The 13,029-nt window shown below is 38.3% G+C and overlaps 1 protein-coding gene across 4 annotated transcripts in view; it reads left to right on the top strand.

Moving 5' to 3' along the window:
• Nucleotides 1-583: 583 nt before the first annotated feature.
• The window catches only part of gramd4a (GRAM domain containing 4a), a 52,929-nt gene continuing 40,483 nt past the window's right edge, over nt 584-13,029 (top strand). For 2 of the 4 annotated variants that reach the window (XM_034026728.3, XM_034026727.3), the window contains exons 1-2: nt 584-951; nt 7,816-8,023. In XM_034026728.3, coding sequence (XP_033882619.1) covers nt 923-951; nt 7,816-8,023 — 237 coding nt within the window. In that variant the 5' untranslated portion in view covers nt 584-922. Of the gene's footprint in view, nt 952-1,377; nt 1,497-2,407; nt 2,428-7,815; nt 8,024-13,029 lie in introns of those variants that run through there. The other 2 variants (XM_059027178.1, XM_034922171.2) reach the window with 2 other exon arrangements.

The following is a 13,029-nucleotide window of genomic DNA, read 5'->3' as shown; positions in this document are numbered from 1 at the left end:
ATTTTTCTTAAAAACTTTGAATCCACACTGTCCTTGCCCTTACTAGAATTTAGAAAATATCCACTGGGTGAAGAACATCAGAACAAGCATGACATCACCGGAACAGTCTTGTGCAGGCAGTAGATACTCAGGATACACGAGGAATCACCCGACGAGTACAGGTTTTCAGTTTACTGTATTTTCCCAAAATCCAATTTCAGTGCCTTGGATTTAAGGGGTGTACTGGAGCGTTTTGAGCTGAGTGGTTATGTATTGCCTTTGTCCACGCATTTTGGAGAGGAATGTTGATCAGTTGCTTTGCTGAAAAATTACGGGCTGATTAAAATATATTAAAATAACATATAAAATAACATTGTTCTACAGCGATTTGATATTGATAAAGCCTTAGGATTAAAATAAACAATGAGGGCACCGGCTGCTGATGTCTATTTTCTAATAAATTCACACGAATGAAAAATAGCGGTTTACTTTCACTTGTTTTGAAATAGCGGTCACGTAAATGTATTTTACTTACTATATTATTATTATATTTACATGTTTGTAGGCTATTGTTCCTCCTCAGCCTCCGAGACAATCGGTCATTTGTGGTGTTATGGAATCATCACGAACGGACGGCCCCTTTAAGAGTGTAGTCGCTGACACTGACGAAATTTCCTGGTCAGGTCCTCCTGTTGTGTGCTTCACTGAAAATCAACAAGAGAAATTGAGGCAGCCTGTTTTAATGTATATGTACAGCGGGGGCTGGCATTGACACAAAATAACCTGTATCGAAAACTAAGACACCGATTTTCAAGCGGCGATTCAGTAAACGAAAGCAGAAATATATTTCATCATTTTGTTCATCTGGAGGTTTTAAAGATATTCAGTGGGTTCAGCAGGTGTAGAGAAATACACCCCAGAATCACAAGGATCCTCAGTGTTAATGAAACTTTGCTCTGATTTCCGCGCTGGGTAAGTAACTTTGCTTTATTTATTTAATAATACAAAAATAAATAAATCAAAAAATACGAGCAACAGGTTTTGCGCTGTTTGAATGTATAAACCGTGTTGCTTTGTTTGATCAACGCAAATTACAGTTTTGTATATCTGTGAATAAACCGTGTTGTATAATATCAGCACTGACAGTGCCACATAACACAGATCGTGCAATGTAGTTTTGATTATATATGAGTATTAATCGTCAATTGTTTTTTGGTTGCATTTTATAAAATGTGGTAGTTAAATAAATCATTAGGCTGCAGTGTTACAGCCGTAATGCACTCCTTTGATACTTTTGTTGCCACTGTAGACACATTGTATGCTTTCCATCACACCCACCGTTTTGTTAAAATAATCGCCTTTATTCATTCAATATAGATTGTTAGTTCTGACTATAGTTTAGTAAATCGTGTTGCATTCTGAAAATAATGGTACAGGCGACTGTTCCCTGTTAACCTGTTTAATTGCCTGCTGATTATGAAGAAGGAGGAATCGGTTCAGCAGTGAGAAGACATTAGGTAAAGAGCATTAGGCGGATTGACTGTAGTTGTTGTTTTAATCTTGTGCTAGGAAGAAGCGGGTATTTTTTACGCGTCTCGGAAGCTAATCTTAAATGCAATGACTGGCGATTGTGTAAAAAATATGAATCCCCAGTCCTTGAGTATAACGTAGAATAGACGTTTTTCACAAAACTGTAACTACCGAAAAGTATTTGGACAATCTATATTTGGTAAATGTGTACTTGGTGCAATCCCGTTAAATACATGTGTTGTTACATAGGCCTTTTAAGAAAAACGTGTATGTTATTAAAATGGCAATGTTGCTGCACTCAAGTCGCAAGTTTGGTACACTTGCAACGTCCTTCTGAACTTTAACAATGTGCCTTTATAAGTTAATTGATCATCTCCGTATCAGGCAACCTACTGTACACATTTTAGTTTTAATATAATGACATTTATAGCTGGTTATCAAATTGTGGATGATTTTGTCATATCATGCTTATTGGGGTGGAAGGAAGTTGCATTTTATCAAGGCCTACCATTCTGCCAAATTTAATTACGACGAAACATACATTTGTACAGTACGTTTTTGTTTCAATTAATCTAATGGTTAAGTTTGTAGGATCTTGTTTCTTTTTTGACGTGCATGGGCGTTATTTAACAGGGGTTTTAAATACCCTGTCTTCTACTTTTTTTTTTTCCCCGAAGACTTGGCAAACGTCCCAACCTACTCTTTTATAAGGATGTTGAATACATTTAAAATCGGGTAAAAACAACCTCGATAGTGTACGTGAAATATAAGAGCTGTAATGATGTTAATTAAATCCCTACTGTCATTTGCAAATAGTGAGACAATACTTTTTGTAGATAAGTAAACAAAGGCCAAATTAACAGATTGATGTTTCTTTCAGTGCTGCACAACCGATTATTTGGATTGAGCTCTTCACAGGTGAGGGTCATTGGTGTTGCCTGGGCTAATTTACCATTGAAAGTGAAACACAAGTAGAAACATCTGCTTGGATTTGTGATGATCGCTGACGTTCTCAGACTCTGTGGTGAACAGCAATTCACACAAACCAAAGCAGCTGATTTCTATGATTTGAGTTAAATTACAATCATAATAGGTGCAGGACTAGGTTATTTGATATAGGAAAAACTTTTTTGGCTTCATGTACTACTTCAAAAGTAGAATAGGGTGCGATAGATATGGTTTAAGAGGCTTCCCAATATAGTTAACATGGTCAATTGCAGTTTTGTGTGAATAAATACTGCACATTTTAGGGAACTATATTAAATCCTTCTAGTCATATTTTAAGTGTTAATTAGCGTCCTTGAGGTCACAGACAGACAGACAATATAGAAACCTCATATTTTGCATGTGATCCTCCCTATTAACCCCTGAAGGTACACAAGGAATTGAGCAGTTGTTCAAACGGTTTCTTCTTAAAATACATTTGAGAGTGACTCAAGTATCACAAGGAAACGGACAATTTGGATGATGAGATCCAACCTGTCAGTAAATTTGAAGCTCTGTTTCATGCACCTCATTGCAAAAATAAGAATGTTAGCATAATTTTATTTGTGGCAGACGTGTCCCTTGTACCTTAAAGGGTTGGGCTAGGTCCAGCCAGGCAATAAAATGCTTTCCAGCAAATGTTTGTAATCAAGATACTGAAAGAAAATAGCATATGCCAACAGAATAAATTGTACGCTGTACATGGTGCATTACTTTTTCTGGTACATTTCTGAAAGAACCATATTACTGTATGGTTCAGTATGACCTCTGGTACCCTGTACAGGCATACCATCTGACTCATTAGCTGATGTTTCACCACTGCTGTCAGATTGGTCAGTAAAAGACAAATATGTATGCTGTAGGTGAACAGTGAGTTTTGTTGAAGTAGCAATAGAGGCCAAAATGTGCAGTGTTGTTTGTTAAACTTTCAGACACAGGGGAAGATAGACTGTTTGTTTGTTGTTTTATGTGATATTGTTTGTTTTTGCTTTTTTTAATGCATCAATGTAAAGCTAATTATTGTACTAACAACAACACAGTTAATCAAGACTGAGAAACTAGGTTAAAAATAGTACCAGTTCCCTGGTCTGGCAACAGCAAAAGCTTTACAGTATTTGATCTCTTACTAAAGCAGAATATATCAATTTTCTCAAGTGTTGATCGTCATTTGTATTTACAGAACAACAAGAATGTTGTTTTTTTTGTTTAGTTTTTTTTTCCAGCCTGCTATTTGTAAAAGGACTGTTGTGGAGATATTTTTTCTTATTTCTGAGAGAGAGAGAAAAAAGGGTCTCTTGACAGCAGCAGTGGTGTTGTGCTACATATAGTACCCAAAGTGCTCAAACAAGTACAAACATAGATCTTCAAACCACTGAACAATCAGTTTGATATACTAATGTCAATAGAAATGTATCATTTAATAGTCCTGGGCTGGGTCCCTGTAAAATCGAGAAATGTAAAGCCAGTGACTCAGTAGCACTTCTATTTATTTCTGTTTTCCATCTCTCTTTGTACTTCCACAAAGTATCCCTCCTCAGTCCTGTTCAAGTACCAGTATTACAGCCCTGGCTTTGTCACACCACATTCTCCATCTTTAGTGCATTTACTACTTATGTTTATTACTCCTAACACATAATTGGAATTACTGATACATCTTGTAGGTTTGTATTTTTATTTATTTTTTAGTTTTGTTTTTTGGGAAGTATTCTGAGGATAATTGTTTGTTTAGGATTTTAACTGATGATATTAAAAGGGAATCGGTCACACTGATTATGACTACAACATGACTGTTGCCTACCATCAACTGTGCAAGAGCATGCATTTATTAATGTACAGTATAATGCAGTGTAGTTTTCCTTGTTTTTGTAAATATAAAAACATAAACTTAACTAGCATAACTAAATAGTTACCAAAGCCATTCTATATGATAGGCTGAGTGTCCTTTTATTTATTTTATGGTGATATTCCTTGATTTACAGTTAATATTTAACCTTAAAGTAATATTTAACAGTAGTCCTTATTGATACTGAAATGTAACTTGTATGATTTAATAATACACCAGTTTAGTGATTTGTATGTGATTGACAGGTTTTGGATTCGGTGCTTGTTAGACATGATGAGTCACTTTATGAAGGGTAAATAAATCGTGCCTGTTCAGAAAAATACCCTGCAGTGTACTGAGACTCTATGCTGATGAACCGCAGAGCACAGCAAGAGGTGACAGACTTAAGATAACATTGCAGCTATTTTCTAACTGTAGGATAACATAGTTGAAATACAGCTGTGATGCTCCAAATCCTGCCTTTGAGAGTCATAGTGAGTATGTCCTTTATACAAAAACCTACCAAATACTTGGCTAGCAACCTTTTGGCTAGCAGCAACATCCATATTCTGACAAGCAATACAGTTTGTAAGTGAGGACAAACTTTGATGATGCTGTTGTTTAAGAATATATATTTTATATATAAAGTATTTGTTTCTATTGATCAAAGCCAGATCCCTGTATTGTAGTAAACAGATACATGGCACAAACTGGCAGATGTAGTAGGCTTCTCATTTCAGTGATAGTAGATGACTGTGGTTTTAGTGCTTCTTGTAAATGACTTTGGGCTAACATTTCCATTTGTAAAGAGAATTGACTTTACCCCTTTCACACACAAATGCAGCTACTGAGCTGTCTGAAAGACGTTAAAAAAAATTTAAAATACCCTTTCACACAGCATGAAATTGCGCAGTCTATGCCGGTGTAATACCGTCATAACCCTTTCACACAGACAAAGGGATCATGTGAGAAACTTTCAAACCTGTTGGTCAACAAATCGTTTTCATGGCAATGGCAATTTGCCCATAAATTACATCTGTCACCTTCTATTTGTGAATTCACCTCCTTGGCAGCCTGGAAAGTGAACAATTCCTTAACTTCTTCCAGACTCCAGTAACTACTTTGTTCTTTATCTGCCATTGTATTTGAAAAAAAATGAAAGCGTGTAACACCAACAACAAAAAGACCCAACACATCCGGTATAGAGTCACGTGGGATGTTGACTTTCAATCCACGCCCACTATAGTGCTTCAGTGCCAGCATAGCATTTCACACAGGCAGTTAAGACAGTTCAGTGCCATCTCTGAACCACCTCGCGAGGTGGTTCAGAGATGGCATAAAATATGACGGCTCTGTGACGGTATAGGCAATTCACACTGACCAAAATGCCACATCAGTGCCGGTTCTGAGCTGTCATAACTCGTCTGTGTGAAAGGAGGATTGAATGCCAGCTTCAGTTTTAATGTTTGTGCACCTGCTAGAGAGCAGCAGTTAAATCTGAAGCATAACGTACCTCTTCTCCAAGAACAGTGTAAAGTACTTTGGCCCAAAAAAACAAGCACAATGCAGAACCCCCTGAACGTGTGTGTGTGTCCCTTGGATAATGTTTGTCCAAATATTGTCTGTGGGGACATTTGAAGCAAATTAGGCACATTTTCAAAAAGGAATTGCTGTTTTTTCTGTTGATAAATTGTTTCTTTGCCTTTTGAACATGTTTTAAAGTATATTCTGTCGAAACTGGACTAGCGTTATAATTTAAGCATACACAATACTTGTATTTATTTTAACAAGAAGTATTAAGTGTATATTAAATGGATGGCAACTGTCATAACAGGGTCTGAACAGATAGACCTCACACTGCTCAGAAGCTAGCTTACTTGGCGCAATATCTTTTAAAGGCAAGTTTAGTTAAAATTGAACTAAAAATAAGTCTTTTAACATAACTTTTTTTTTTCTTGAGAAAAACTCCAAGGGGATAAATTCCTCTGCCCCTTCGAGTAACATTCATTTGTAATAAACCGCTTATCCCAGAACAGTCAAAGACCATGCGAGTTCCATTTGACCTAGATACAAAACAGGTTCACACTCTGCCCATGGCTTTTTAAGTTCATATTACTCTCTTAATGCGGTATACAAAATAACAATAGTCATTCTAGACTAATGTATTAGTAAAGAGGATACATTTGGTCCGTATCTAAATTATTTAAACTTTACATTCAGGATAAGGCCTATCAGCTGTTTTGGAAAGTGATTTAATAGGTAGCCTGTTTACTTGTTACTGCAATAAAGGCAACTTTCACACTGGCCAGGAATGCCTTGGCTCTGTGTATGGAGCAGAACTGAGACTGTGTTTGAGTTAACTGGGTTTGCAAAATTGTTAGACTGAATGTGGGCTGAAAGAAATGTGTATTAAATGCTGGTCTTTTGGTATACCCAGTATTTCTTCCACATCCATATTCATATTGGTTTTCATAAAAGAAAAAAAAAAGTGATACAGTACAGTCCATGTAGTTTTCTGTCATGTTGCTGTGAAAAAATATAAATGTAATACCTGAAATGTAATAGGTTATTGCTGCTGTTTGTATTAACTGTGATGGGTTTTTAGTGGCTATATCTGGGTTTAAAAAAAAAAAAAAAAAAAATTAAATACTTTTGTCTAGGATAGTGTAGGTAGTTAGAACTTGTGAACAGTATCCTCTGCTCACTCCCTCACCACCACCCACTGCATCCCCTACTATTCTACTATTCCTCCACCTCCGGCAGACTAGCTGTACCCCCCTCCTCTCCCCAGCTTCCGCTACTTCTCCACCCTTGCCACTCAGTGGTGGAATGACCTACCCATGGATATCAGGACTGCTCTGTCCCTGACTGCTTTCCAGCACCTCCTCAAGACACACCTGTTCAGACAGCATCCGTAAACACTACAACTGTGCATTCTATAATTATTTAGTTTTATTTCAGTATGCCACAAAAATTGCAATATTCAGCTGTGTAGTTTCTTCAATAGTTGAATAATGACCTAAGACAGAGGTGGCCAAACCCTGGTCCTGGAGAGCCACAATCCTGTAGGTTTTCTGGGTATATTTAAATCATCAGTGGCTAAAGACCTGGAAAAAAGTGTTAGTGTTGACCAATTTAAGAAAATTAATTGTTTCTATTAAGTAATTGATAACTCAGGTGGAATGAAAACCACAAGATCCTGCGGCTCTCCAGGACCAGAGTTGGCCAACCCTGACCTAAAGTATATGGATTAAAAATAAGTTGTGGGTCCTGCAGAATCTTTTTGATTTGGCCTTAAAGATTGGGCCTTATTCACAAATCTTTTAAAGTTTTGTTATTCATCAAACTGTTCAAAACTCTTCAATAGCAGCTCCTAAAAGAATAATGCATAATCATGTACTCTAAAAATATTGGCTATATCATGGTACCTTGTTTAAAGTGTGAGATGAATACTGCTGTAGTCAGATCCTATTGTTATGTTCATTTTTTTCCCCCTCTAGGGACACCATTCATCATGTTAAGGTAAAGCAGAAGAGCTCTGTGTTGAACATGCTAAAGCGGTTGGACAAAATAAGGTTCAGAGGCCACAAGCGAGATGAGTTCCTTGATTTAGCTGAATCTCCCAACACATCAGACAATGAATGTAGTGATGACATCCCAGTGAAACCCCGTCCATCATTAAAAGAAGCTGAAGACTACAGAGACCCTGTAAGTGCAGTTAAAACCTTCCATGCTTTTAAAAAAATATAATTTATGGGACCTTTCTGAAAATTAGCAAACTTTCTAAACATTTCTGAACCACTGTAATTTGGCTTTGTAGAGTTCATTTTGTCCTTTTGATATCTACTGTTCTTAATTGTCCATAAAGTCCTTATTGGCTTACAGTGTTCTGATGTGTTGCAATCTGTCCTGTTTATCAGAGTTCGGTATATATTTGGAAGGAAAGCTTGCCAACAGTGTACATAGTTTGGGTCAGCAAAGTGGCCTGAATTCCAATGGTGTTTTCATTTGTAAAATAAACATAACAAGGTTTATGCCTATGTTGCATGCCACAAAAACCAAAGCAGCAAAAAGATATAAATGTTATAGAGTGCATATTATACAAAAGCATGTGTTGTGGCTTTAGAATTTACCATTTAAATAGATGGGAAACTAAAACTAAACAACATTGAAGAAAAACTAGTCCAACGTGTGTATTATTCAAATCGACCATAAAACCCTGTGCTTTTGTCTGTCCTGACTAATGATAGTTATCTGTGTATCAATGGGGAGTACAGCGTCAAGGAGATGATTGTATCCTGCTTCTTAGGGTTGTTTAATGTTTGTTGAACCGATCCACTGAGCGCACAGTAATAGCTTGGCATTGGTACATTGATGTGTGCTTAGTCTTGAAAGGCGAGGCTGCTTTCTCAAGTGTCAATCGTGACTTTGGGTTGCTCCTGTATCTTTCCAGTCTGAGCAATTCACTTTAGAATTTCTTTAAAACTGATCTTGCGACAAGATACAAACTACTATGCTAGTCGGTATGTACAATATATTAGAGAATTGAAATACATTCCCCAATCAGAACTGTCATCTCACATGTCTAAAATAGAGCAACTTTGATGATTTCCTTCAAATATAGATATTCTTGTGTAAACCTTTGTCTGGAAGGGATTGGTTGTATAAAGTCTGAACTACTGCATGTGTGGACAGGTGAGGATAAAACACCTGATAATACCTATGTGATGTACAAGACTGAGTCAGACTTTGTGAAGGTGCATGCAGTACGTGTCATTTTAAATGCATTTTCCTATAAGCAAGACTACACAGAAGCACAGTACAGCAGTATACTCCTGTTCACTGATACTGTGCACACTGGTGTTGCAAACTCACACGTCACAAGGGAATTAGGATATGCATTGCTGTGGCTTGAAACATTTCTTGCTTTGTGATTGAGAGGGTGTACTTTTCTTTACCCTGCTGAACTACAGTAATACCTAACAATGATGGACATCGACTTGGGGTAAATTTGTTACTTGGTGACATTTGTTCTCGAAGACTCCTGTAATACAGAAGGAAGTGATCATTACGGTGTTTGGGTATTCTAACAGATTGTATTTGTGTGCTGCTCCTTTTAAATGTAATGCCACTAACCTCGGAGGGTAATGATTTCCATTACATGAGAGTAGATGTTAAAACTTCATGTTGATTTGAACTCGTTTCTCGCCAAGATAAGCACCAACTAAGACGTAGCTTTACAGTAAACTAATGTGATCCATTTGCGTTTCCTTCCATCTGATGATGTAAATATCATTCTGCTTGGTGTAATGCTGGCTCCAGGGATCAGCTTATTTTGCCTCCCCAGCGTATCGCCACAGTGTGGTCTCCCCAGCGCATCAGCATGACAACCGTCTGGACTGAGCTCAGTAGGGTACATCTCTAGGGTCTTCAAGTGGGCACCTCCTATCCTTGGTGTTTCGTCGACTAGCCCACCTCACCACAAGATGGCTCGACGGTGATTCTGGCGTCCCAGCATCACTCCCCTCCGTCCCCCACTCAACTCAACCCAGCTTACTTACACATACATCAGCATTTCTTTATTTTCTATTGTGCTTGAGATCCCCAACCAGAATCTTTCCATCTCAACCACAGGCAGTTGCTGCTCCTCTCTGCTGCTTCAGATAAGTTCTTCACTGTGCGATGCAACTCTTGGCCACTGAATCCGACGTCTCTGAGAAACCGGGTTGTAGAGTGTGCCACATATCCTCGACAACCTACCTCCACTGGGTAAACCCGGACTCTCCATCCTTGCTGTTCCGCTTCAGCAGCTAGTTCAGCATACCTCAGTTTCTTCCTCTCATACGCCTCATATACAGCATCCTCCCATGTCACTGTTAACTCTACCAGGTGAACAAGGCATGTTGATCTAGACCACACGACAATATCTGGTCGAAGTTTAGTGGTGGCAATCTCGGGTGGAAAAATAAGCCATTGACCAACATCTGCCAGCATTTTCTAGTCTCTAGCAGCTTCCAGTTGTTCTGGGCGAGGCTTGGTTTTAACACCTTTTCTTGGCAGTTGCTCTCCTGGATGGAGGAATGGTGCATCCTGACATTATTCCAACTTCTAGGCATTGCCATGTAGTGCTGAATTCTGAAGCTGAAAAACTAAATTGCAGATCTCCAAAGTAGGCTTTCACTAAATTTGTTATTGTCATCGGTACACTGAAAAAATCAAATGCTGCCCAAAGAAGTTCATGTAGCACCGAACCATATGCATTAGTCAAATCCAGGAATGTCACATGGAGCTCCTTCCTCTCCTTTTTGTTGCCAGATCACACTGATGTGTTCTAAGCATCCTGGGAAACCTGGATGCCTGCCTTTTATACTAAAGTGTCAATGAAGCAATTCTTTAATAGGTAAGTTAACAATCTCTGAGCAATAATGCTGAAGAAAATCTTGCCTTCTACGTTTAATAGGGAAATAGGGTGAAACTGACTGATGCTTGCAGAATCTTTTTCTTTTGGTATAAAGACTCCACCTGCTCGACACCATGCTCTTGGTACAGCCTGTTTTTTCCACTTTCATCAGTTTCCACAGGATTCGTAGAACGCCTGCAACACTCTTGTGTACTCTGTATGGAACTCCATTAGGCCCTGGAGATTATGACACCCTTGCTTTTTTCACAGCTTGCTCTACTTTTTTCCACGTAGGTGCATAGTCCTCCATTTGGTATTCTGGTAGATTGATAGGTGGGGTGTCTGAAGGAATTGACATAGGCTCCTGCCTTTTTGAATCTGTATGCGTTTCCTCCAAATATCTCTCCAGCTCAACCTTGGATGCTTTGTGTGCCATTTTTCTCACTGGTGAATAACTTCTTTACAAATTTGAATGGGTCTTTATAAAGGTTAGTTCTTGCATGCTTTTTATAGTGTTTCAGTAGGCACTCAGCTCTACGTAATGTTGCAAGCTTATCTTTTATGACCCTTTGTAACAGATTGAGTCCCTCCTTCTGACTTTGTTCTGCTCTCCTCCATTGCTTCCTCAGCTGTCTCCTTTCTCTAACTAATCTCCTGCTGCCATCTAGACTTTCCAGGAATAGTTTGTACTTTTTCCTTCCTTTTTTCAACTCCAAACCTCTCACTTCCATATGCGTAGATGATGTCCCCAAATTTATCCAGCTTCTTTTCAACTGTTCCACTTAACCTTTCCCATGCAGTTTTCTCACACGCTCTTGGCCATTTAACTCCAGGCTTGTGCCCGTTGAGGTTCTTTTCTCTCTTATGCTGGTTTGTCTGACCGGGTTTACAAGGATCATTAGGTTCATCACTAGCTGTATCCATGGAAGTCCTTCTCACGTCTATGACAGGAGTGCTGATATCTTGTGACCTGTGGTTTGCTTCCTGTCGCTGGATTTCATTTGACTGACTCCGTAAGAAGTACTGATCAATGTGAGGCCCTTGTCTCTTCTCCCTCAAGCATTTCATTCTCCCTTGATGAATCTTCAAACCCCTGACCGTTGTCACCTTGCTCCAGCCGCAGACACAAACCTGGAGTTCCATGTCTTTGCTAACTGCAGATCTTGAACTAGTCTTTTGTGAAGTACTCTCCATTCTCATATCTGTTTCCGTTCCTAAGTCGTCAACCGTGTTGTCCGACGTTGAGTCATCTTCCGCCCCTAAAAGCTGAAGAAGTTCACAGGTCAAGACCACAGGTGGAGCAAAAAGTCTTGTTTGAAAGAAAAAAACTTTAACATCAAGGGTAGCAATAATGACTTATTGGTGTCTTTTATATAATGTTCTATAATTATTGAATACAATACAGTGACTTCTTTGGCAATGTTTTGTGAGCTAAATGAAACTGATCATTTTTATTTTCGTAAACTCAGTATTTGTTTTCAGGTTGTTGGATTCTCCTATGTATTGCATTTTATTGGATTGTTTTTGTGCTATAAAAATTGTATGTGTTGTAAATGGTGTCGCCAGCTGTCAGCCCATTTTTATTCATATGTGTTTTCCTTGTCTCTCTCTCTCTTCTGAATTATTTAATATTTAAAGCCTTTCACCAGCCATTGTGAATGTTGTCTACTTTTCAGTTAGGTACTGTGCCATAGTGGTAACACATTTCATGATAATATGAAAGCCTTAGCAGAATAAAATATATTGAATATTTGTTTGAGAGGTGCACATCACACGTACAATAAGGCAAACTATGTTTTTACTGTGCCTGCATTGTCCAAATCTTTTGATTTCAGAATACATTTTTACAAGATGGGATGTGCGGGAACTGTACACATTCAGATTAGTCCTTCTTTTTCAAAACACTAACATTACACAAGAAACATCCTTTAATCCTCCTTTAATCCAGTTTGAACACAAGACATTGAAAAAGACTCGTAGTCAAAACGTTTGCCATTAAATTTAAGTTTATTTTCGTGTTCTAAATTCAGCACATTGAGTGTTTTTAATATTTATGGATGATGGAAGACAAGACACAAGTTTTTAGTTTTAGTTTTTGTTTGTTTTTGAACCACATCACATTTTTGGAGTACTGCTGCTTTGACTAAATGAAATCTGCTTTAGCGGAGGCACATGTACAGTAGAGCCTTGCTACCCGCCCTGAGCCCGACGGGACACGTCAAAAAGTGAGTATTTTTTCTTCCGCTGTGTGCAAGTGCTTCCTAAAACTCACATCCTGCTTCACGATTTTTGAAAAACCACTCTCCATGCACCA

This window comes from Acipenser ruthenus, chromosome 7 (genome assembly GCF_902713425.1).
Source record: "Acipenser ruthenus chromosome 7, fAciRut3.2 maternal haplotype, whole genome shotgun sequence".
Taxonomy (NCBI): Eukaryota; Metazoa; Chordata; class Actinopteri; order Acipenseriformes; family Acipenseridae; genus Acipenser; species Acipenser ruthenus.
This window is presented reverse-complemented; position numbering and strand designations above follow the sequence as displayed.